Raw genomic sequence first — 24,820 nt, 5'->3', positions numbered from 1 at the left:
TGCCACCTGCATATCCCCTACTAGGGATTGAGCCCGAAACCTGGGCATGTGCCCTTGACCAGAATCGAACCTGGGACCCTTCAGTCTGCAGGCCGATGCTCTGTCCACGGAGCCAAACTGGTTAGGGTTCACTGTCGTATTTTTAACGGTAGGTGAGTTTTAGAAAATTAATCAAATTGTTATTGTTGTTCTTTCATAATTTACCATGGAATAGTTCTGTATAATAAAGGTGTACAGGATGTATAAGGCAGGATAGTGGAATGATTAATTCCATGGATTGTAGAATCTGACTGCTGGGATTTGTATTCTGGCTTTACTGCTTCCCAGCTATGTGACTTGGACATTTTTGATTTAGTCTCCTCATCTATCAAATGGCAATTATAATAATACTTACATTATAGAGTTTTTGCAACAATTAAATTGGATAATTTGAGTAAAGAGAAGAATGCTGGCACATAGTTATTATTCAATACACATTATATAGTATATAATATTATTGCCATTATTTTTTTACTTTGTGGCCTGCACTAGGGTTTCTGATTAATGACTATTTCCTTCAGTTTTTATGCTTATCAGAAGAATGGCAATATTTAGCCTCTGTTTTTACTGTCAGTGCTTATTGCAGATGAACTCTTTTAATAAAACATCTCAGTTATTTGTGTTCTTTTGTCTTATTCTTGGTTCTGTCCTCTGATACCAAGCCTTAATAATCCTTTTGTCATCTGTTTCTTTGTTCTTTTGAGTTATAGCTAAACTTTGTATATCATGCTAATATTTTTTTAACATACTTTTTTTTTTGAGTTTTTTTTTAGAGAGGAAGGGAGAGGGATAGAGAGATAGAGACATCGATGAGAGAGAAACATCATTGATCGGCTGCCTCCTTCATGCCCCCTACTGGGGATTGAACCCGCAACCTGGCATGTGCCCTGACCGGGAATTGAACCAGTGACCTCTTGGTTCGTGAGTTGATGCTCAACCACTGAGCAACACCGGTTGGGCCATGGTAATATTATTATATTTATCTTTAGTAGTTTGCTGTTTCTAAAATCTTGCATTTAACTTTATTTTTTGTAAATGTATTTTTTGTCTCATTCATTTTTTTATTCTTGGCAGCGATTGGCTAGTAAGAAGACAAGTGTTTCATAGACTGGAATTGTGGGGTGGCCACTTATTGGCTCCAGTGGAAGAAACTTAGTTGGAGCTGTAAGCCTCACTATTTTTGTCATGGGCATCTGCCTGGATATATTTTAAATATAATTCTCTTTTACACATCTATAAATTTGGTATTATGAACTCCATTTTATACAGGGGGAAATTAAGATAGTAATTGTCTTATTCATTGTTACTTAGCTGATAAGTAACAGAACTAATCATTAAACCCAGGTTTCTAGATGCCATATGCAGGGTTGGCCATTTTCTACTATACAATACTACCCTTAGTAAATGTAGTTATTTTAGCTCAGAACGAGGAAGAAATTACAGTTTTGAAGAACACATTTCATTTTGCCTTTGTTATTTATTTTTAGAGACATTTTAAATCCAAAGAATGTGATCACAGCCCGATTTGGAAATTCCTCTCCTAGCAAAGATTTCTGCAGCCAATCATGCCTTTCTTCTTATGAACTAAAGAAAAAACCTGTTGTTACCATATATACCAATAACATTACAACTAAGTGCAGTATGTGTCAGAAGAACGCTGATGTAAGTTACATTTTACCTTTATTGGGATTCTGCTCAAAGATCAGAGATTTTTATCTGGCTCTTATTTTGTATGCATATGTGTGTTTTTTCTCCTAGATTCGATTTGAAGTTAAGTATCAAAATGTGGTACATGGTCTTTGTAGTGATGCCTGTTTTTCAAAATTTCATTCTACCAACAACCTCACTATGAAATGTTGTGAGAACTGTGGGAGCTATTGCTATAGTAGCTCTGGTTCTTCCCAGTCCCAGAAGGTTTTTACTTCAACAAGTGTCACAGCATATAAGCAGGTATGAATATCAGTCTGTTGCATATAGTTGGGGTCTCTCCTTTTGAGATGGCTGTGCAGGGATGAAGTGCACAAGAAAAGAGTGAGCTCTTGGTCTGGCCAGTGTGGCACAGTTGGTTGGGCATTGTCTCGTGCATCAAGAGGTTGCTGGTTCGATTCTCTGTCATGGCACATGTCCAGGTTGTAGGCTCAATCCCCAGTAGGGGGTGTGCAGGAAGCAGTGGATCAATATTATGCTCTCACATCGATGTTTCTCTCTTCTCCCTCTCTAAAAATCAGTAAATTATTCTTTTTTAAAAAAAATATTTGTATTGATTTCAGAGAGGGAGAGAGAGAGAGAGAGAGAGAGAGAGAGAGACACATCAATGATGAGAGAGAATCATTGATTGGCTACCTCCTGCACGCCCAGCACTGGGGATCGAGCCCACAACACAGGCATGTGCCCCTGATCGGAATCAAACCCGGGACCTTTTGTCTGCAGGCTGACACTCTATCCACTGAGACACACCAGATAGGGCTTCTTTTTTTTTTTTTCTTTTTTAAAGAATGAAGATTAACAACAAAAAACCAAACAAAAAAGAAAATATATTTTTTTAATGTGTTTTGGAATGAATTATAATTATTTTGGCAACATTACCTAATTAGAATACTTTAGCTGATTTTTGTTTATATTTTTGAATAATGCATTCATTTGGTTACTAAGTATATCAATTTGTGTCAATTTAATTCTTGCTGAATGACTTGGGTCTTTAAAAAGTTCCATTTTTACAAAAGGATATTAAGTAATAATTAAAACATTTTTTAGTTAGCAAGTTTGATTTCTATTTAATTCCTCTAAGCAGTTGGTAATGGACATTCATCTTGTGAAAAGTATTACTTTTCTAGGAATTGCAGCTTTTGGCAGTCTGGTTACTACTGTCACAGGAATAGAATCCATTTTATTGATATACTAGAGGCCTGGTGCACGAATTTCGTGCACTGGTGGGGGGGGGGGGGTTCCCCTTAGCCCGGCCTGTGCCCTCACAAAGAGGAAGGTACCCCTCACTCCTTACTACCTGCCTGCTTGCTGCTCCTTAGCACTACCACGGAGGCGGGAGAGGCTCCCGCCACTGCCACTGCACTTAGCAGTCATGAGCCTGGCTGCTGGCTGAGCAGCGCTCCCCCTGTGGGAGTGCACTGACCACCAGGGGGCAGCTCCTGCATTGAGCATCTGCGTGCATCATAGCGACCGGTTATTCCACCAGTCATTCCACTGTTTGGTCGATTTGCATATTAGGGTTTTATTATATAGTATATATAACAAAACAAACAAAACAAACAAAAAAACATTGTTTCTATCTCCTCCTCCTAAAGAGTCTTACTAGTTAAATAACATTAAAGGTAGTAGATTGTCTCCTAGATTGATGTCTAAGTCTGCACTGAGGATGAGCCTTTGGTTCATGCATTACCTGGTCTTCTCTGATCATTTGTGATGAGAAAAGTATGTTATGACTATCTAATTCATTACTTTTAATGTATTTTGTTGTTGCTGATCTATCTGAGTAGTTATTAATTTTCTTCAATTTACATTTTACTATTATCTGAAAAAACTTACTTTTCCCACATCCCAACTTTCAGAGAAGTCTACGTTTGGTGTGGCCTCTCTGTCACGCTCATATATTTCAACCAAAGGCAGTGGTTGTAGGTAGCTTTTCTTTTTCTTAAACAGTATGTGTATATGTACTATATGATTAGGCGTGTGAATGTTATTTCTTTTTTTTTTTTTTTAATTTTATTTCTTAACAGATGTATTTTCTTAACAGAATTCAGCCCAGACACCTCCGTATGCCTTGGGGAAATCATTGAGGCCCTCAGCTGAAATGATTGAGACTACCAACGACTCAGGAAAAACAGAGCTTTTCTGCTCTATTAATTGCTTATCTGCTTACAGAGTTAAGACAGTTACTTCTTCAGGTAATGTTTAAATTTGATAAATTTATAGATTTACTAGTAGTAAATACTGAAGAAGAATGTAACTGCTTTTCTTTCATTTTGTTGGAAACTAAATTTGCCTATATGAAAGACACAATATTGGTTTAGTTTTAAAGAACTGATTTTTAAATGAAAATAGTTTTTCTACAGATTTTCTTGGTTGAGGTGTTTGTGTGTGCATGTGTGTGTGTAGTCTCATGTGTGAAAAAAAAAAACACCCACATAAGTTCCAAGTTAGTTTTTGTGTAAATGGAACTTAATTGAGGAAGTTGTAGTTAGCTTGACAGGTTATTATAAAGTTCCTTGATTTTTATTTTGGATATTATTATTTGTGTATTTATTCTAACACATTTTTTTGGATTATTTTTTCATCTGTGTAACTTATTCATTGGTTTTTATTTTTTGTTACTAAGGTGTCCAGGTTTCGTGTCATAGTTGTAAAACCTCGGCAATCCCTCAGTATCACCTAGCTATGTCCAATGGAAGTATATACAGCTTCTGCAGCTCCAGTTGTGTTGTGGCTTTCCAGGTATGAGCTAAGATAGTATTTTACCCCTGCAGTTCTCGTAGGCATTGATCTATGGCAAAGTGTTAGCTGCTGAAGGTCCATACTTATAAAAGATTAAATTTCAGTTAGAAAAAAATTGTGTTCAACTATGGTGATGTGTTCATGTATTCCTTCCTCTCATCCTGGGCCAGATGCATAATGACTCCTGGCATGGACTTGTGAGCCTTCACTTGTCACATTTTGTCTTCACTCTCAGAGAAACTAGAGTTTAGAGATCCCGCAGGGTGGGAAGATGCCTGATGCAATGGCCCTGGCACTAGAAAGAAGACACCACTGGTGACCACTGTGGTCTTTTTTTCTTTTTCATGTTTCTATTGATTTCAGAGAGGAAGGGAGAGGGAGAGAGAGAGAAACATCAATTATGACAGAGAATCATTAGTCAGCTGCCTCCTGCACACCCCCTACTGGGGATCAAGCCTGCAACCCAGGCATGTGCCCTGACTGGGAATCGAACCGTGACCTCCTGGTTCATAGGTCAATGCTCAACCATTAAGCCATGCCAGTCGGGCACCACTGTGCTCTTAATAGCCATCAGAGGCTGGTTGGTGACGAGAGACCTGCTTTAGTTTATTAGGGTCATATATACTAGGGGTCTTTGTCTGGAAAGCCTGTATTTGTCAGTCTTTCTATTCTGGAAGTATGCCATTTAAACTCTTTCTGTGTACTACTTTATAAATTTTAAAGCAGTTTATTAAAATGAGAAGATGAAAATTACCAAGTTCTGTTACTTCTTAATTGTTAGTCTTTGCCTTATTTGTGTTCATTCAGGATGTATTTGACAAGCCAAAAGGAACAAACTCTTCAGCAGTGCCCCTGTCTCAGGGCCAAATATGCCCGCCCTCTGGGTCAACAGTGTCAGCAAGAGGAGGTAACAGCACCTCTGCGGTTTCCCCCAGCACCATCAGTGGCTCTGCTGCAGCCAGTCTCCATCCTCTTGCTGCACAATCCCAGCAAGTTGCTTCAATCCATCCAGTTGTTAAACTCAAGTGTCAGAACTGTAACCAACTGTTTGCCAAAAAACCAGAACTTCTTTTCTATAAGGTAAAGAGAGATCATGAGAGAGATTGAATTTAAACTTATCTAAGAAGCATTTTTGTCTCTTCATCTGTGAATTCATTTAATTTGCTTTGAAATGAGAAGGAAAAATATTTTTTAAAGATAAAGCAACTGCTTAATTAGGTCTTAATGACTGTTCTTTCTTTACAGGGTAGAATGTTTCTGTTTTGTGGCAAGACTTGCTGTGATGACTACAAAAAGAAATATAAAGTTATAGCAATGTGTGACTACTGTAAACTACAGAAAATTATAAAGGAGACTGTACGATTTTCAGGGGTTGATAAGCCTTTCTGTAGTGAAGGTAAAGAGAAAAGTTCAGTTTTATCCACAGGTCATGTGGTTGTTGTGAAGTATTTATTATGGGCTGGGCTATTCATCCACAATCAATTTTCAAGTAATTTTTGTTTTAATAGGTATAATTTGAAGCTTTTTAATTGAATTTATGTTTAACTCATTTAAAAATTTCTTTTTTTCTGTTCTGCTTGTTCATTTTGATTTTTAGATTCAATTGTTGATAGATATGTATTTATTGCCATTTTATTGTTCATATTTTTAATCTTTTTTTACCCTTCTTTTTCTTCAAGAAGACCCTTTACCATTTCTTTTTTTAAAATATATATATTTTATATTGATTTCAGAGAGGAAGAGAGAGGGAAAGAGAGATAGAAACATCAAGGGTGAGAGAGAATCATTGATCGGCTGCCTCCTGCATGCCCCACACTGGGCACCGAGCCCACAACCCAGGCATGTGCCTTTGACTGGAATCAAACCTGGGTCCCCTCAGTCCACAGGCCGACGCTCTAGCCACTGAGCCAAACCAGCGATGGCTAACATTTCATGTAATACTGGTTTGGTGGTGATAAACTCCTTTAGCTTTTTCTTTTTTTCTAAGGTTTATTTATTTTTTAAAATATATTTTTATTAATTTCAGAGAGGAAGAGAGAGGGAGAGAGAGATAGAAACATCAATGACACGAGAGATTCATTGATCAACTGCCTGCTGCACACCCCACACTGGGGATCGAGGCTACAATCCGGGCATGTGCCCTGACCAGAAATCAAACCGTGACCTGGTTCATAGGTTGATGCTCAACCACTGAGCTATACTGGCTGGCCAAACTCCTTTAGCTTTTTCTTGTCTGGGAAGCTCTTTATTTGTCCTTTGATTCTAAGTGTTAGCTTCGCTGGGTAGAGTATTCTTGGTTTTAGGTCCTTGCTTTTCATCACTTTGAATATTTTTTGCCACTCCTTTCTGGTCTGCACAGTTTCTGTTGAGAAATCAGCTGACAAAAGTCTATCTTTTTATTTATTTATTTATTTATATTTTTTCTGTATTGTTGAACATATTACAGATGCCCCCTTTCTTTGTCCCCCCCCCCCAATAACCGCCTCTACCCCTCATCCACAAAAGTCTATCTTTTAAAATGTTACTATAACCTCGGCAAAGAAAAAACTTCTGAAAAATAATTAGATCAATGGTATTAGATCTTTTCATAAGTTTAGCTCTGACTTCAGAGATCTTTCCTTGCACCTGTGTGTGAAGCAGGTACTTAAGCAATTATGGCTTCTTGGCTTAACCGTTTGAGTCCCAAGCAGCGCGATTGCGCTGCTGAGATTTTATGTCGAGAAAACATACAATTCCGTTTGAGTCCCAGGGGGTATTGAAAAAACACTGTCGAAGAATCCCAAACAGCTCAACCGCGCTTTCTCTAAATGAGTACGAAAAGACCCAAACAGCATGATAGCGCTTATTTTATTTTATGTCGAGAAATGCCAAGCAGCGCAGTTGCGCTGCTTGGGACTCAAACGGTTAAGAAACTGATATTTCTGAATATAGATGGCCTTATATTTAGAGTATATGTAAAAGGTAATATAAGTTTGTTTTATGAATATAGAGACTATCCTTTAACCTAGAGATAAATAATTGTGTCCAGTATTTAGAAATTAACAATTGTGGGCATCTAAGACTAGAAACTCACTTTACTTCCTTTAAGTTAATGTAAATTTGATGTTTCTTCCTTTCATCCTTTCTGGATCTCAGTTTGCAAATACCTCTCTGCCCGTGACTTTGGAGAACGATGGGGAAACTACTGTAGGATGTGCAGTTATTGCTCCCAGACATCCCCTAATTTGGTAGAAAACCGATTGGAAGGCAAGTTAGAAGAGTTTTGTTGTGAAGATTGCATGTCAAAATTTACAGTTCTGTTTTATCAGGTAATTATACCTCTTTGGCTTCCTGAAGTTTATAAAAATTATTTTCTATTTAAATATGTTCAGATTATATGAATAAAGTTTTGTGTTTAGAACTGGATAAAATAAACTATGGCTCCTAAAGCAAAATTCAATTGATTATAAATTTGAAATCTTTGGGGTAAAGAGTACAGAATTTCTGGAGACTTTATTATTTGAGGATATGTTCCTTTTAAATTTTGCTTTCTTTTATTTTTTTAAATTAAATCTTTATTGTTCAGATTACATTTGTTCCTCTTTTTTTTTCCCCCCATAACTCCCCTCCTCCCAGTTCCCGCCCCACCCTCCGCCCTCACTCCCCACCCACTGTCCTCATCCATAGGTGCACGATTTTTGTGCAGTCTCTTCCCGCATCTCCCACTCCCCTTCCCCCCCCAAAAATAGTCAGTCCATTCCCTTTCTATGTCCCTGATTCATTATAATCACCAGTTCATTCTGTACATCAGATTATTTATTCACTTGATTCTTAGATTCACTTGTTGATAGATGCATGTTTGTTGTTCATAATTTGTATCTTTACCTTTTTCTTCTTCCTCTTCTTAAAGGATAGCTTTCAGCATTTCGTATAATACTGGTTTAGTGGTGATGAACTCCTTTAGCTTTTCCTTATCTGTGAAGCTCTTTATCTGACCTTCAATTCTGAATGATAGCTTTGCTGGATAAAGTACTCTTGGTTGTAGGTTCTTGGTATTCATCACTTTGAATATTTCTTGCCATTCCCTTCTGGCCTGCAAAGTTTCTGTTGAGAAATCAGTTGACAGTCGTATAGGTATTCCCTTGTAGGTAATTGAGTGTCTTTCTCTTGCTGCTTTTAAGATTCTCTCTTTGTCTTTTGCTCTTGGCATTTTAATGATGATGTGTCTTGGTGTGGTCCTCTTTGGATTCCTTTTGTTTGGGGTTCTCTGCGCTTCCTGGACCTGTAAGTCTATTTCTTTCACCAGGTGGGGGAAGTTTTCTGTCATTATTTCTTCAAATAGGTTTTCAATATCTTGCTCTCTCTCATCTTCTGGTACCCCTATAATTCTGATGTTGGTACGTTTGAAGCTGTCCCAGAGGCTCCTTACACTATCTTCGTATTTTTGGGTTCTTTTTTCATTTTGCTTTTCCGGTTGGGTGTTTCTCGCTTCTTCGAATTTCAAAACTTTGACTTGATTCTTGCCCTCCTCTGGTCTGCTGTTGGGAGTCTGTATAATATTCTTTATTTCAGTCAGTGTATGCTTACTTTCTAGATGGTCCTTTATCACACCATCGAGGGTCTCATTAGATTTCCTGTACATCTCATCAAGTTTATCAACAGACTCTAGAAGCCTCTTAAGAGACCTCAAAAGTGTGGTTCTGAACTCAATATCCTCCCTTGATAGTTTTGTCCTGTTTCTTTGTCTCCGCATTTTTTACGCTTTCTTGGTACACCCCCTAGTAGTCTTTGTGCGCAGTCTTGTTGTAGTTAAGCCCTGATTGTTGTAGTTAATACTAGAGGGATTTGACCACCAGGCTGACCTGGCTGTGAGAATCAGCTGTGTGGAAAACTTTTGTCCTCTGGGGTAGTGCTAATCTAGCCTTTGCCTGAGGCGATCCAGCAAATGGCTCTGCGCAGGGCTTGGGCGGGGCGGGATCAACAGGGCGGGTGGAGGGAGCAGTTATGGCTGTTCTCAGTCCCGGTCCTAGAGGCTCTGCTTCTCAGAACCCCGGCCACCACTGCAAACCTCGGAGAGAAGGCTGCCCTCAGATTCCAACTGATGCCGGACAATCCCGCTTCTCCCTTCTGAGTCTGAGTCCCTAGAGACTCACCCGGATCTGGAGCCCAGAGTCTGAGACTCCCTCCTGATTGAAAACGACAACCGTGCCCTCAGCCACCAGCCCGCTTTGCGCGCACACCTCGGTACCTTTATATTTTCCACACTGCGCCTCTTCTGAGCTTCGGTATGCTGTTCTCTTTCCTTCTAGTTGAAGAGTCTCTCCTCAGCCAGCCTTCCTGTGGTTCTGGGTGATGTCCGTTCCGTCTTTTAGTTGTATTTTTGAAGTGGTTGTTTGCAGCAGCAATCTCCGGTGTTTACCTATGCCGCCATCTTGGTCTCTCCAAATTTTGCTTTCTTATAAGGCACATTGACCTTGTTATAACTAAGTTAGAACTTTATGTAGGTAAGTTGCCTTATGCCTTTCTCATACAGAAAGTTCCTCTGAGAAATTTGAAGTCAGGCCTTGTTCTCATTTCATAGATCAAATGACTATGACTGACCTCCTTACCCACCTCCTTTTAAAAAAATTACTTTTTTTGTAAGGTTAACAATGAAAGCTGGAATTAATTGAACCACTAATACATGTCCAGTGCTTCATAAGTGTTCATTTAATCCTCACCAGAATCCCAAGAAGTAGGTATGTTATTGCCAGTGTATAAATAAGGAAAAGGAGTAAGTAAGATGTCCTTAACGAAGCTGGTAGATGACAATTAGACAGCACCTATACCACTCAAGTGAAATCACCTGTTTACTTGTTTCCTGAGCCCTCAAAATATAATTTTCTTGAGGGGAAGTATGTCTTTCTCATAATTATATGCCTTGGACCTATTTCAGTACTCAAGACAAAGGCGACCTCATTAGATATTGAATGAATCAAAGTCTTTATGACTCCAAAGACCATATTCTTCCTGCTGTAACATGTTGCCTCTTAAACTCTTAAAAATAGAATCTATCTTTAGATTTCTTATTGGTAATTTTGAAAACAGATCAACTTTTATATTCTCTCAATTGAGGATATCTATATGAAATAATATATGTTTTTAACCACAATACATGTATTTTATTTAATTTATTTTAATAATATTTTTTATTGATTTCAGAGAGGAAGTGACAGGGAGGGATAAGTAGAAACATCAATGATGAGAGAGAATCATTGATCAGCTGACTCCTGCATGCCCCACACTGAGGATACAGCCTGCAACCTGGGCATGTGCCCTGACCAGGAATCAAACCATTACGTCTTGGTTCATAGGTTGACGTTCAACTGCTGAGCCATGCCAGCTGGGCTATTTTTAATTTTATTTTTACATTTAATATTATTTTGTATTAGTTTTTGGTGTATAGCATAGTGGTTAGTCAACCATATACTTCACAAAAGTGTTTCCCTGATATTTCAAGTATCCACCGGGCACCATACCTAGTTATTACAATATTATTGATTATATTCCCTATGCTGTACTTTACATACCCATGACTATTTTGTAACTACCATTTTGTACTTCTTAATCCCTTTGCCTTTTTTACTCTTTCCCCCAACTCCCCTCCCCTTTGGCTACCATCAGTCTGATTTATCTATGCATCAGTCTGTTCTATCAATTTTGTTTGTTTATTTTGTTCTCTAGATTCCACATATAAGTGAAATCATATGGTATTTGTCTTTCTTTGACTGACTTATTTCACTTAGCATAATATTCTCTAGGTCAGCGGTTCTCAACCTGTGGGTTGCGACCCCTTTCACAGGGGTCACCTAAGACCATCGGAAAACACATATATAATTACATATTGTTTTTGTGATTAATCACTATGCTTTAATTATGTTCAATTTGTAACAATGAAATTGGGGGTTATCACAACATGAGGAACTGTATTAAAGGGTCGCAGCGTTAGGAAGGTTGAGAACCACTGCTCTAGGTCTATCCATGCTGTCACAAATGGTAAGATTTTGTTCTTTTGTATGGCTGAGTAATACTATTCTATTTTCTATATGTACTACAGATTTTTTATCCAGTCGTCTGTTGATGGGTACTTGGGTTGCTTTCATATCTTGGCTATTGTAAATAATGCTGCAATGAAGATAGGGGTGCACATATTCTTTTGAATTAGTATTTTGGGTTTCTTTGGATAAATGTCCAGAAGTGGAATCTCTGGGTCATAAGGCAGTTCTGTTTTTAATTTTTTGAGGAACCTCTATACTGTTTGCCATAGTGGCTGCACCAGTCTGCATTCCCACCAAAAGTGCACAAGGGTTCCCTTTTCTCCACATCCTCACCAACACTTGTTTATTTATTTATTTTTTATTGATAATAGCCTTCTGACATGTGTAAGGTGATACTTCATTGTGATTTTTAAAAAATATTTTTTTATTGATTTTAGAGAGGGAGAGAGAGATGGAAACTTCAGTGATGAGAGAGAATCATCAGTTGGCTGCCTCTTGCATGCCCCCTACTGGGGATCAAGCCCACAACCCCAGCATGTACCCTGACAGGGAATCGAGCCATAACCTCCTGGTTCATAGGTTGACAACCACTGAGCCATGCTGACTGGGCCACTCGGAGTGGGGGAGGTGTCCCTCAGCCTGGATTGTGAGAGGGCACAGGTCAGGCCGAGGGACCCCACCGGTGCACGATCAGGGCCAGGGAGAGATGCGGGAGGTTAGCCAGCCGGGGAGAGACCGTGGGAGGGCTTCAGGGTGTGTCCGGCCTGTCTCACTCAGTCCTGATTGGCTGGACCCCAGCAGCAAGCTAACCTACCAGTTGGAGTGTCTGCCCCCTGGTGGTCAGTGCATGTCATAGCGAATGGTTGAGCGGCCTTAGCATATCATTAGCATATTATGCTTTGATTGGTTGAATGGCCGATCGGATGACTGGACACTTAGCATATTAGGCCTTTATTATATAGGACTAGGGGCCCAGTGCACAAATTCATGCACCTTGATAGGAACTCTGGGCTGTGAGGCTGCAGTGGGCACAGGGGTGGGTCTCGGCCCATCCTCTGCGCCCCTGCCTGGCCCCTCCGGCCACGGCCCCTAGCCCCCTATCTGCTGGCAGCCCCGCTCCCGCCACCACTGCTCCCACGTGCTGACGGTGCCGGCCCTGCTTACACCCACTGACGGCGCGGAGCGATTGGGGCCGGTGCCAGCAGCTGGTGCGAGTGGTGGCTCCAGCACCAGCAGGGGGTGCAAGAGGTGGCTGCTGGCCCCGATTGCCCCTCAGGAGCAGGTGGAGGTGGAGAAGCCCTCAGGGGTGATCGGGGCTGGCATCTGCCGCTTGCACCTGCTGATGGCGCCGCGTGATCAGGGCTGGCGCTGGGTGCCGACAGTAGGTGCAAGCAGAGGCTCCTGCGTTGGCAGTAGGTGCGAGCGCCGTGTGGGACCGCAGCATGCAGGAGCAAAGAATTTTCAGTAACCACCAGAGGCTAGCCCTGATGACAGCGACCAGTGCCCTGCCATGGTCTGGCGCCCCCATTCACCTGCTCCACCATCCCACTGCAGCCAATGCCCACCATGTTCCGTGCTCTGCTGCCTGCGGCCAACACCTGCCATGGTCTGCATGTGCCCCCTGGTGGTCAGCACAAGTCATAGCAACCAGTTGTTCGGTTGTTTGGTTGTTCCACTGTTTGGTCTATTTGCATATTAGGGTTTTTTTTAAAAAAATATATTTTATTGATTTTTTACAGAGAGGAAGGGAGAGGGATAGAGAGTTAGAAACATCGATGACAGAGAAACATCGATCAGCTGCCTCCTACACACCTCCTATTGGGGATGTGCCCGCAACCAAGGTACATGCCCTTGACCGGAATCGAACCTGGGACCCTTCAGTCCGCAGGCCGACGCTCTATCCACTGAGCCAAACCGGTTAGGGCAGGGTTTTATATATATAGATAGGCCATCTGTATGTCCTCTTTGGAGAAGTATCTGCTTCGGTCCTCTGCCCATATTTTAATTGGATTGTTTTTTTGCTGTTGAGTTGTTTGAGTTTTTAAAAAAAATATATTTATATTGATTTCAGAGAGGGAGAGAGAGATAGAAACATCAATGATGAGAGAGAATCATTGATTGGTTGTGTCCTGCATGCTCCCTACTGGGGATTGAGCCCGCAACCTGGGCATGTGCCCTTGACCAGAATTGAACCCGGGATCCTCCAGTCCACAGGCTGACGCTCTATCCACTGAGCCAAACTAGCTAGGACGAGTTGTTTGAGTTCTTTATAAATTGTGGATATTAACTCTGTATTGGATGTATCATTGGATAATAACCACAACATTTTAAGGTAGAAATCTTATATTTTGTGATCTCAACTGATTCATATATCATGTTTTCATAGTGCCTTCTGATTTTATAATAATTTTATCTTTTCATTATTTTATAGTTTTAAGCATATCCTGTTTTTTTTCTCAGATGGCCAAGTGTGATGCTTGTAAACGACAGGGTAAGCTAAGCGAGACCATAAAATGGCGAGGAAACATCAAACATTTCTGTAATCTATTTTGTGTCTTGGCGTTCTGTCATCATCAAATTACAAATGACCTTGTTCCACAAAGAAAAGGTAAAATTAAACTTGGCTAATGGGATTTTTATGTCAATGCTAGGATAATACTATCAGTATATACAATTGTAAATAATATAATAAGAACAAAATTTCACTGGATTCAGATAGCCTGAATTTCCTTAAATTTTCCTGTAAGAATCCTTAAGGATTGCCTTTGTGGGAAATTAATCCTGATACTTTTTGCTCTCATAATCAAACACACCAAGAATAATAAATGTAGAAGCACTAATTTTATAGGAAAATTAGATTTGATTGCTTTTTATTGCATTTATCTGTACATAAATAACTTACACTAAGCGATATATGCTATTCAGTTAATAAACTAGAAATAAAAGTAGGAAATTGGGGCAAATAAAGGGAAAGACTATAAATGTGTTTATATAGTTGCTGTGTCTGGCCTAAGATTTTATCCAGTGCTTGCTTGTAGCCAAAGAAAAAGGAACAACACATTAATTATATAAAAAAGTAAAATAGATCACTTCTTCATGGGTAGCCAAGTTTTTCTTGGCTAAGAATAAAATAATTTTGCAAGTAGGACAGCTAATGTGATCAAAATATCCAGATGAATAGGTAGTTACGTAGCATGTTTTTAAAATAGTTCCCTGAAGTAGGACTTCTCTGACTTAGATTAAAAACATTTGATATTATGTTCTCTGATCAAAGCCTGGAGTGCTATTGAATTGACAGAATCCATGTGCTTTGACTCCTTACAGTGTGGCTCTTGTGCACCATTGTAGTCTTATTAGTCATCACTTTAATCCAGATATGCCTTGTGCTAATCTTTTGTGTTATAGCATCCATTCCCTGAGATTTGCCAGGTGGGGGGTAGAATTTTCATTCTATGATGTGGGTTAACGAAGCCACTGTTTTTTTTTTTTTTTAAATTAAATCTTTATTGTTCAGATTATTACATTTGTTCCTCTTTTTTCCCCCCATAACTCCCCTCCTTCCAGCTCCCACCCCACCCTCCACCCTCACTCCCCACCCACTGTGTTCATCCATAGGTGCATGATTTTTGTCCAGTCACTTCCCGCATCTCCCACACCCCTTTTTCCCCCAAGAATAGTCAGTCTATTCCCTTTCTATGTCCCTGATTCTATTATAATCACCAGTTCATTCTGTACATCAGGTTATTTATTCACTTGATTCTTAGATTCATTTGTTGATAGATGCATGTTTGTTGTTCATAATTTGTATCTTTACCTTTTTCTTCTTCTTCCTCTTCTTAAAGGATACCTTTCAGCATTTCATATAATACTGGTTTGGCGGTGATGAACTCCTTTAGCTTTTCCTTATCTGTGAAGCTCTTTATCTGACCTTCAATTCTGAATGATAGCTTTGCTGGATAAAGTAATCTTGGTTGTAGGTTCTTGGTATTCAGCACTTTGAATATTTCTTGCCATTCCCTTCTGGCCTGCAAAGTTTCTGTTGAGAAATCAGCTGACAGTCGTATGGGTATTCCCTTGTAGGTAATTGAGCCTCTTTCTCTTGCTGCTTTTAAGATTTTCTCTTTGTCTTTTGCTCTTGGCATTTTAATGATGATGTGTCTTGGTGTGGTCCTCTTTGGATTCCTTTTGTTTGGGGTTCTCTGCGCTTCTTGGACCTGTAAGTCCATTTCTTTCACCAGGTGGGGGAAGTTTTCTGCCATTATTTCTTGAAATAGGTTTTCAATATCTTGCTGTCTCTCATCTTCTGGCACTCCAATGACTCTGATATTAGACCGCTTAAAGCTGTCCCAGAGGCTCCTTACACTATCTTCACACTTTTGGATTCTTTTTTCATTTTGCTTTTCCAATTGGGTGTTTTTTGTCGAATCTTTGGTTTGATTATTGTACTCCTCTGGTCTGCTATTGGGTATAATATTCTTTATTTCAGTCCGTGTATGCTTACTTTCTAATTTCTTTATCGTAGCATCGAGGGTCTCATTAGTTTTCGTGAGGCTCTGCACAAATTTATGGCAAGCCCTCAAAATTGCGATTCTTAGCTCCATATCCTCCATTTCTGTCATGTTTCTTTGTCTCCGCATCTTTTATGCTTTCTTGGTGCACCCCCTTGTGGTCTCTGTGCGCAGTCTTGTTCTAGCCAAGCCTTAATTGTTGTAGTTAACACTAGAGGGGTTTGACCACCAGGCCGGCTGGCTGTGGAAATCAGCTGTGTGGAAAACGTCTGCCTTCTGGGGAGGTGCTAATCCAGCCTTTGCCTGAGGCAATCGGCAAATGGCTGTGCGCAGGTTTTGGGCGGGGCGGGATCAACAGGGAGGGCGGAGGGAGCAGTTATGGCCACGCTCAGTCCCGTTCCCAGAGGCTCTGCTTCTCAGAACCCCGGCAGCCGCTGCAAACCTTTGTATTTTCCACACTGCGCCGCCTCTGAGCCTCGATTTGCTGTTCTCTTTCCTTCTAGCTGTAGAGTCTCTCTTCAGCCAGCCTTCCTGTGGTTCTGGGTGATGTCCGTTCAGTCTTTTAGTTGTATTTTTGAAATGGTTGTTTGCGGCAGCGGTCTCCGGTGTTTACCTACGCCGCCATCTTGGTCTCTCTCAAGCCACTGTTTTTATATGGATGGACAGCTACATCGCCAACTTATTTATAAAAATTGTCATGTTAAATTTTTATTTGAAGCCGAGGCCGGTTTGGCTCAGTGGATAGAGCGTCGGCCTGCGGACTGAAGGGTCCCAGGTTCGATTCTGGTCGAGGGCATGTACCTGGGTTGCGGGCACATCTCCAGTGGGAGATGTGCAGGAGGCAGCTGGTCGATGTTTCTCTCTCATCGATGTTTCTAACTCTCTATCTCTCTCCCTTCCTCTCTGTAAAAAATCAATAAAATATATTTAAAAAAATAAATTTTTATTTGAAGCAACATAAATGTAGGAGTTTTAATGCTCACTAATAGAAAAGCCCAGCTAACCCTGAAGCAAATACCTATATTTTAAAGTCTCTTGAAAAAGTTCAGTATAGTGTTATGTATCTTCGAATTATGTCAGACAGAAAATAGTGCAAAGTAAAAAATATTTAAATTCCCACTGTTAAATATAATTTGAAGCTTATAATTTTAGAGAATCAGCTTTTCTTTAAGTCCTAATGAACACTAATCTGACCAGAATCACCCAACCCAACATTATACAGAGGTAGATATTTGCATTGCATCTTGAAAATTAAGTTGTTTAACAGGGTTTTTGTGTGTGACTCTTTTGTTTATACTAGGTCTTACCTTTTTGTTTTAATCAGTACGTATTGCTAAGGCACCAACTGCTTCAATGGCGTTCCCTTCTGCGAGGACAATTACAACACCAGTTATAACCAATGTGGTGTCATTAGCAAAAGTATCTCCTGCCCAGCCCACAGGGAACACTAACAGTGTTTTAAAAGGTATGACTTGGTGTAAAGGCATTTGTTCAAACTGTGGGAATCAGTGTTGTCTAGTGTGCATAGCTGTTATTGGTAATATTTACATTTATATGAGGAAACATACTCCTCTGTCTTGGAGTGAAGAGGGTAGCAAGCGGGGTGGAATGGATAGGGAAGGAAGTGGCATGCATAGTTTATTTTTTAATAACCCAAATTATTATTATTATTATTATTATTTTATTGATTTCAGAGAGGAAGGGAGAGTGGGAGAGAGAAAGATCAATGATGAGAGAGAATCATTGATTGGTCCTTCTGCATGCCCCCCACTGGGGATTGAGCCTGAAACTGGGCATGTGCCCTTGACTGGAATTGAACCTGGTACCCTTCAGTCTGGAGGCTGATGCTCTATCCACTGAATCAAACCAGCTAGGGAAATAACCCAAATTATTTTAATATAGCTGCCTTTACCAAAAGAGATTCTCGGTCAAGGGCATGTACCTTGGTTGTGGGCACATCCCCAGTGGGGGGTGTGCAGGAGGCAGCTGATCGATGTTTCTCTCTCATTGATGTTTCTGGTTCTCTAGCCCTCTCCGTTCCTCTCTGTAAAAAATCAATAAAATATTTGAAAAAAAGAGATTCTAATACAATAGGTGGGATTGTGGCCCAAGAATCCTCACCTTAACCAAGGACCCTAAGTGATACTGAGGCCAAGTTTTCTTGGTCTTTCTTTTTTTTTTTTTTTTTTTTTTTTTATATTTTATTGATTTTTTACAGAGAGGAAGGGAGAGAGACAGAGAGTTAGAAACATCGATGAGTGAGAAACATCGAACAGCCGCCTCCTGCACATCTCCCACAGGGGATGTGCCCGCAACCCAGGTACATGCCCTTGACCGGAATCGAACCTGGGACCCTTCAGTCCTCAGGCCGACGCTCTATCCACTGAGCCAAACCGGTTCCGGCTCTTGGTCTTTCTTTGAGAAATTTTGATCTAGACTCTAGATCACCTTAGTGAGAGGAGAGTAACTTCTTGGTTTTAGTGTTTATTTCTGTATAGTCTGGGGATAATAATGCATGTTTTCATTTTATAACAGGTGCAGTTACTAAAGAGGCAGCAAAGATCATTGAAGATGTAAGTTTTATTGTTAGTATTTGCCTAATAATGCCACTTTATTTTCATTTTGGATATAACCTTCTAATATATATCTGAGTACATTTCTATTTGCAGCTTAATCATTAAAAAATTAGAGTAATATATTATGCATTAACTTTTATTTTCGAATCTTAAAATTACATTATTAATAAGAATGCATTCCTAATTTATTTTTATTATTTGTGTCTCTTTAATTTCTTTAATATTTAAATACTTGTTAATTTTATCTGGTTGCTTATTTTTCTCTTTTGCTACATTCAAGTAATTTTCTTTTAGACAAGAAAGTCTCTTAAAAGTTGAGTATTATGTCATTTTATGTATCTTTGAATTATGTCAGGCAGAAAATAGTGCAAAGTAAAAATATTTAAATTCCCACTTTCTCAAATTTGAAACATTGTAAAACTTCCCAAAATTAAAACAGTTTTTGAAGAAATGCATAATTGCAATTGGCAAGCTGAAAGGATTATAGACTATGTCATTATTGTCCTGTATCAGCATTACTTTAGCAGGAAAACAAAATTCCCATCATTCTTTATCAATATCACATGAACCTTAGGCCTTAGGTTAATGTATTGGTGACTCTTGTGCTACTCTCTTAACATTTGCTCTTGATATAGTGAAAAATCATTTTTTATATCAAATAACAATGTCATTCAGATGCATTATGTGGTGGGGCTAGTGCTAAAAAGTATGCCCAGAATTTAATAAATTTGGAACAGAAATTAAATGTGACAAAATTGTGTGAAGGAAGCCAGAGGCTAGACTACTGTTGTGATATGTCATTCTAGTAACTTAGGAAAGTGCATCCTGCAGAATATTAGAGATAATGCTCAAGAAAACAAAGCATCATTAAAGCAGGTGCCCCCTTTAGTTCACAAAATTACCTTATAACTAGACAAGGATAATGGAATAAATGGATAAATTCCTGGCAACATGACTATAAGGTCAGGGCTGACAAAAGCGCTCCAAAGGCCAAGCTATTGTCTGTGCTAAGGCATGAAGTATTTTGATGATTTGAAAGGAGGTGACAGCGAGACAAAAAGGTTTACTATATGTCATAACTGACTTTCCAGTTTTAAAGCCTGTCAAGGTATTAAGAATATAAACATGAGCAGGCAAGCTATATCTGATAACTCCAAAGCTATCAAAACATTTCAGCTTTACCGTAATTTAAAGAGGCTTTAACTTGGAAGACAACATGCTAATAAAGAATCTGTGAAAGTGGTAAAGAAGGTAAATTTGTGCAAGGTTGATGAAGGAGATGTTGAAATTTTGCTTGGGTTGTTCCCCATGAATTAATAGAAGAAGACTTGCTAGAATTAGAAAAATAAAAGTCTCGTGGATTTGGATCTCTGGTGGAGGGCAGAGACCGTAGAATTGGGGTGGGCAGCAAGCGAGTGAGTGGCCATGTTTCAGCAATAGTTGCTATTTTTGAAAAGATGATCCAAATGTGAATTGCTGTTCCATGGTGGAAAGGCAAAAGATAGACAGTGTGTCTGCATATCAAGAAAACCACAATGAAAGGTGTTGGGTGAGGTAGAAGAGGGTATAGGGGGGATAATCTGGATGGAAGGAGACTTGACTTGGGGTAGTGAACACACCATACAATGTACACATGATGTTTTATAGCATTGTACACCTGATACCTATATAATTTTATTAACCAGTGTCACACCAATCCTATATAATAAAACCCTAAGATGCAAATTGACTGAATGGCGGAACGACTGGTTGCTATGATGTGCACTGACCACCAGGGGGCAGATGCTCAACACAGGAGCTGCCCCTGGTGGTCAGTATGCTCCCACAGGGAGAGTGTCGCTCAGCCAGAAGCTGGGCTCATGGCTAGTGAGTGCAGCAGCAGTGGTGGGAACCTCTCCCACCTCTGCTGCAGGTGGGCGGTAAGAAGCAAGGGGTCCCGGACTTTAAGAGCCCTAGACTGTGAGAGGGATATCTGGCTACCAGCTTAGGCCCAATCCCCTGGAAAATACAAACCATATTAGATTCATTTTTTAGCAGAAGTCTGTCAGGGAATCAGACCAGCCTTCACCACAATGTAGAGAGATAGCTTGTCCTATTTTGAAACCTCTTAACTCTTAACTTTCCCATTATTTGTGTTGTTGGAAGATGATAATGATAACTTCTAGTTAATTACTTTCAGGCATGATACTGCATTAGAACTGTCATTAAGTTAACTTTGCAGTTGTGTGTTATACAAGAGACCCCATGCACGAAAATTCATGCATTGGACGGGGGGGGGGGGGGGGGGGGGGGGGGGGGGGGTCCCTCAGCCCGGCCTGCGCCCTCTTGCAGACTGGGAGTCCTCAGGGGATGTCCTACTGGTGACTTAGGCCTACAGGCCTAAGTCACAGTTTGGGAGGCCAAACTGCACCGGGCCTCTTGTAAATAATAATAATATAATTATTATTATAATAATAATAATAATTAGTGTAGTACTCTGATTTTTTAAATAAAATGACAGTTTTAGAATTTTTTCTTTGTTCCTCTGGGACTTTAGTGTGAATTTCTTTCAACTTATTTAAGTGGTCTTAAATTTGGGGTAACAGTTAGATACAGAAACATATAAAGAAGAAAGTCTGCAAAGGTCAGCAAACTTTGTATAAAGGTCTAGATAGTAAATATTTTAAACTTTGCAGGTCATATGGTCTGTGTTTCAACTCTTCACCTGTGCCATTGCAGCACAGTAAGAGGCTGTGTTATAATACAATTTTATTTACAAAAACAGTGGTGGGCTGAACTTGGCCCAGAGCCATACTTCACCATCCAGAATTAACCATTGTTAGATTTGGCTTATTTACTCAGTTCTTTTTTCTTTTTCCCTCTTACACTTTTATTTATTTACAAGAGGCCCGGTGCATGAAATTCGTGCATGGGTAGGGTCCCTAGACCCGGCCAGCGATCAGGGCCAAACAGGGCCTTCCGGCTGCCAGTTGGGGCCGTCCTTCCCCGGGCTGCCGGCTGCCGGCTGCCAGCCGGGATCTTCCTTCCCTTCTCTGGGCTGCTGATGGCCGGTCGGGGCCTTCCTTTGTTCTGCGCTGCCCCCTGGTGGTCAGCGCATGTCATAGCAAGCGGTCGAACTCCCGGTTGGTCGAACTCCCGAGGGGACAATTTGCATATTAGCCTTTTATTATATGGGATTTTTAAAATTATCAGTTTTCATATTTCTAGATGTAACTGCTATTAGGAGTTTGGTGTGTGTCCTTTCAGACCATTTTTATTCTTTCACATTCATACATGCAAATCCATAGAAAATATTTAGTATTGTTTTTTTAAGTATCCATGTGAGACCTAATAGATTTGGTACATTCCTATTGACTGCTATATGGTATTATACTGTATATAGGAACCACATTTTTTTTGTCCATTGCCCTATTGATGAACATTAGGTTGCTTCCATTTTTTCACTATTAAACATTTCTGCTACAGTGAACATCCTTATAGATGTCTCCTTGTGCACGCATGCAGGTATTTGTCTAGTGTAGATATGGAAGAGTGGAATTTTGGTGTCAAAGCAATATTTGCAGTTTTAGTTTTTTAATTGCCCTGCAGAGAGGCCGTTCCAATTTTTATTCTCATCAGCAGTTTATGATTGTATTTATTTTCACAGCCTATCATTTAATGTCAGATGTAAACATTTTTTTTGCCAATCTGTTTTGTCATATCTTATTGTTGTCTTCTTTTTCCTGTCACTGATTACTAATGAGTTTAATTTCTGTTTTTGAACATTTTAATTTTCTTTAAATTTTCTGTTTTTAATTTTTTCCATCTTTGTGTTGAATTGTTGGTTTATAGGATTTCTTCTTCTTTTTTTTAACCTCACTCGAGGATATTTTTTCCATTGATTTTTAGAGAGAGTGGAAGGGAGAGGGAGAGACAGAGAGAAATACTGATGTGAGAGAGATGCATCGATTGGTTGACTCCCACATGCCATCCACCAGGGCTGGGAGCCTACAACTGAGGTACATGCCCTTGACCGGAATCGAACCCTTCAGTCCATAGGCCGATGCTCTACCCCTTAGCCAAACTGGCTAGGGCAATAGGATTTTTTAAAAATATATTTTGGATTTTTCCCCCTTCCAACTTATCATTTTAATCAACACAAAAATATGCAGTAATGCTTCTTGAAAAAAAATCCTTCGTTAACACCATGGCCCTCTAGCCACTGTCCCATTTCTCTGCTCTCCATTTTGGAAAAATCCTCTAAAGGTAGCCCTTTACTTCCTGCCTCCATTTTAAAAAATGTGATCTTTCCTTAGCTCACTCTAGTCAGGCTTTAGTCTGCACCTCTTCACTGAAACTGCTCATCAGGTTGCTAATACTTTTTATTTTGCCAAATCCAATGTCAACTTTCAGTTTTCATTCTCCTCATCTTTTCTGTAACATTTGATACAATTAATCTTTACTTTTTTTTTTTTTTTTTTTTTTAGATTTTATTGATTTCAGAGAGGAATGGAGAGGAAGAGAGAGAGAGAAACATCAATAATGAGAGAGAATCATTGATCGACTGCCTCCTGCATGCCCCTACTGGTGATTGAGCCAGCAACCTGGGCATGTGCCCTTGACCAGTTTCAAACCTGGGACCTTTCAGTCTGTAGGCCGATGCTCTATCCACGGAGCCAGACCAGCTAGGGCAGTGGTTCTCAACCTTCCTAATGCTGCGACCCTTTAATACTGTTCCTCATGTTGTGGTGACCCCCAACCATAAAATTATTTTCGTTGCTACTTCATAACTGTAATTTTGCTACTGTTATGAATCGTAATGTAAATATCTGATATGCAGGATGTATTTTCATTTTTACAAATTGAACATAATTAAAGCATAGTGATTAATCACAAAAACAATATGTAATTATATATGTGTTTTCTGATGGTCTTAGGTGACCCCTGTGAAAGGGTCGTTTGACCCCCAAAGGGGTCGTGACCCACAGGTTGAGAACCGCTGAGCTAGGGCTTTTTTTCCCCTTTTCTTCTTGAAATACCTTTTTAATTTTTAGGTCATCATACTCGTACCTTTTCTTAACCTACATTGCTTCCTAGGTAACTCATACAATCCTGTGGTTTTATTTATTTATTTATTTTATTAAATATAAAAGGGAGAGGGAGATAGAAACATTAATGATGAGAGAGAATCATTGTTTGGCTGCCTCCTGCACACCCCCCACGGGGGATCAAGCCCACAACCCGGGCCCGTGCCCTTGACCAGAATCGAACCCGGGACCTTTCAGTCTGAATGCCAATGCTTTTATCTGCTGAGCCAAACCAGCCAGGGCAGTCCTGTGGTTTTATTTATTTATTTATTTTTTAATATATTTTATTGATTCTTTACAGAGAGAAAGGAAGAGGGACAGAGAGTCCGAAACATCGATGAGAGAGAAACATCGATCAGCCGCCTCCTGCACACCCCCGTCTGGGGATGTGCCCGCAACCAAGGCACATGCCCCCGACCGGAATCGAACCTGCAACCCTTCAGTCCGCAGGCCGAAGCTTTATCCACTGAGCCAAGCCGGCTAGGGCGAGTCCTGTGCTTTTAAATAGCACCCAGGTGGTGGCTGTTCCCAGTTTATTTCTTTTGCCCTAATCTCTGAGTTCCAGATTCATGTATCCAACTGTCTACTTGACATTTATATGATTAATTACATTTAGATGGTTAATAGGTATCTCAATCAATATGTCTAAAACAGGACCCTTTTATTCCTTCCAGACTTCTTCTCTAGTGTTATTGTTACCTCCTTAGTTTGAGCCACCATCATCTTTCTTCTGGATTATTGCAATGACCTCCTACCTGTTTTCCTGCTTCCCTTTTTCCCCTTTGCGGTTTTTTTCTTCATACTGTTGCCAAAATGATCTTCTTAAAACAAAATCAGATTGTGTGACTTCACTGCTTAAACACCTTCAATGAGATTCTGAAAAAGAAGAATAAAGAAGAGGGAAGAGCTAGTTTTAAAAATTATGGGAAAGTTGCAAATTTTATAAAGCTCTACATCAGTGGTTCTTAACCTTGGCTGCACATTAGAATCACCTGGGAATCTTTTTAAAATCCTGATTTCTGGGCCTCATCCTCCGGAAATTCTGTTTCTTTGTTATGGGGTGAGGCCACAACATTAGTAACAAAGAAACAGAATTTCCGGAGGATGAGGCCCAGAAATCAGGATTTTAAAAAGATTCCCAGGTGATTCTAATGTGCAGCCAAGGT

General features: G+C 39.9%; 1 protein-coding gene across 4 annotated transcripts in view; it reads left to right on the top strand.

Moving 5' to 3' along the window:
• ZMYM6 (zinc finger MYM-type containing 6) overlaps positions 1-24,820 on the top strand; it is a 43,634-nt gene that overhangs the window by 8,997 nt on the left and 9,817 nt on the right. For all 4 annotated transcript variants that reach the window (XM_070404690.1, XM_070404692.1, XM_070404689.1 and 1 more), the window contains 10 exons: positions 1,527-1,701; positions 1,798-1,989; positions 3,791-3,941; positions 4,373-4,488; positions 5,296-5,568; positions 5,734-5,884; positions 7,624-7,796; positions 13,965-14,112; positions 17,337-17,477; positions 18,548-18,585. In XM_070404690.1, the coding sequence (XP_070260791.1) occupies positions 1,527-1,701; positions 1,798-1,989; positions 3,791-3,941; positions 4,373-4,488; positions 5,296-5,568; positions 5,734-5,884; positions 7,624-7,796; positions 13,965-14,112; positions 17,337-17,477; positions 18,548-18,585 (1,558 nt within the window). The remainder of the gene's footprint in view (positions 1-1,526; positions 1,702-1,797; positions 1,990-3,790; positions 3,942-4,372; positions 4,489-5,295; positions 5,569-5,733; positions 5,885-7,623; positions 7,797-13,964; positions 14,113-17,336; positions 17,478-18,547; positions 18,586-24,820) is intronic.

This window comes from Myotis yumanensis, unplaced genomic scaffold (genome assembly GCF_028538775.1).
Source record: "Myotis yumanensis isolate MYYU_CA2020_CCGP unplaced genomic scaffold, mMyoYum1.0.hap1 SCAF_2, whole genome shotgun sequence".
Classification (NCBI taxonomy): Eukaryota; Metazoa; Chordata; class Mammalia; order Chiroptera; family Vespertilionidae; genus Myotis; species Myotis yumanensis.
This window is presented reverse-complemented; position numbering and strand designations above follow the sequence as displayed.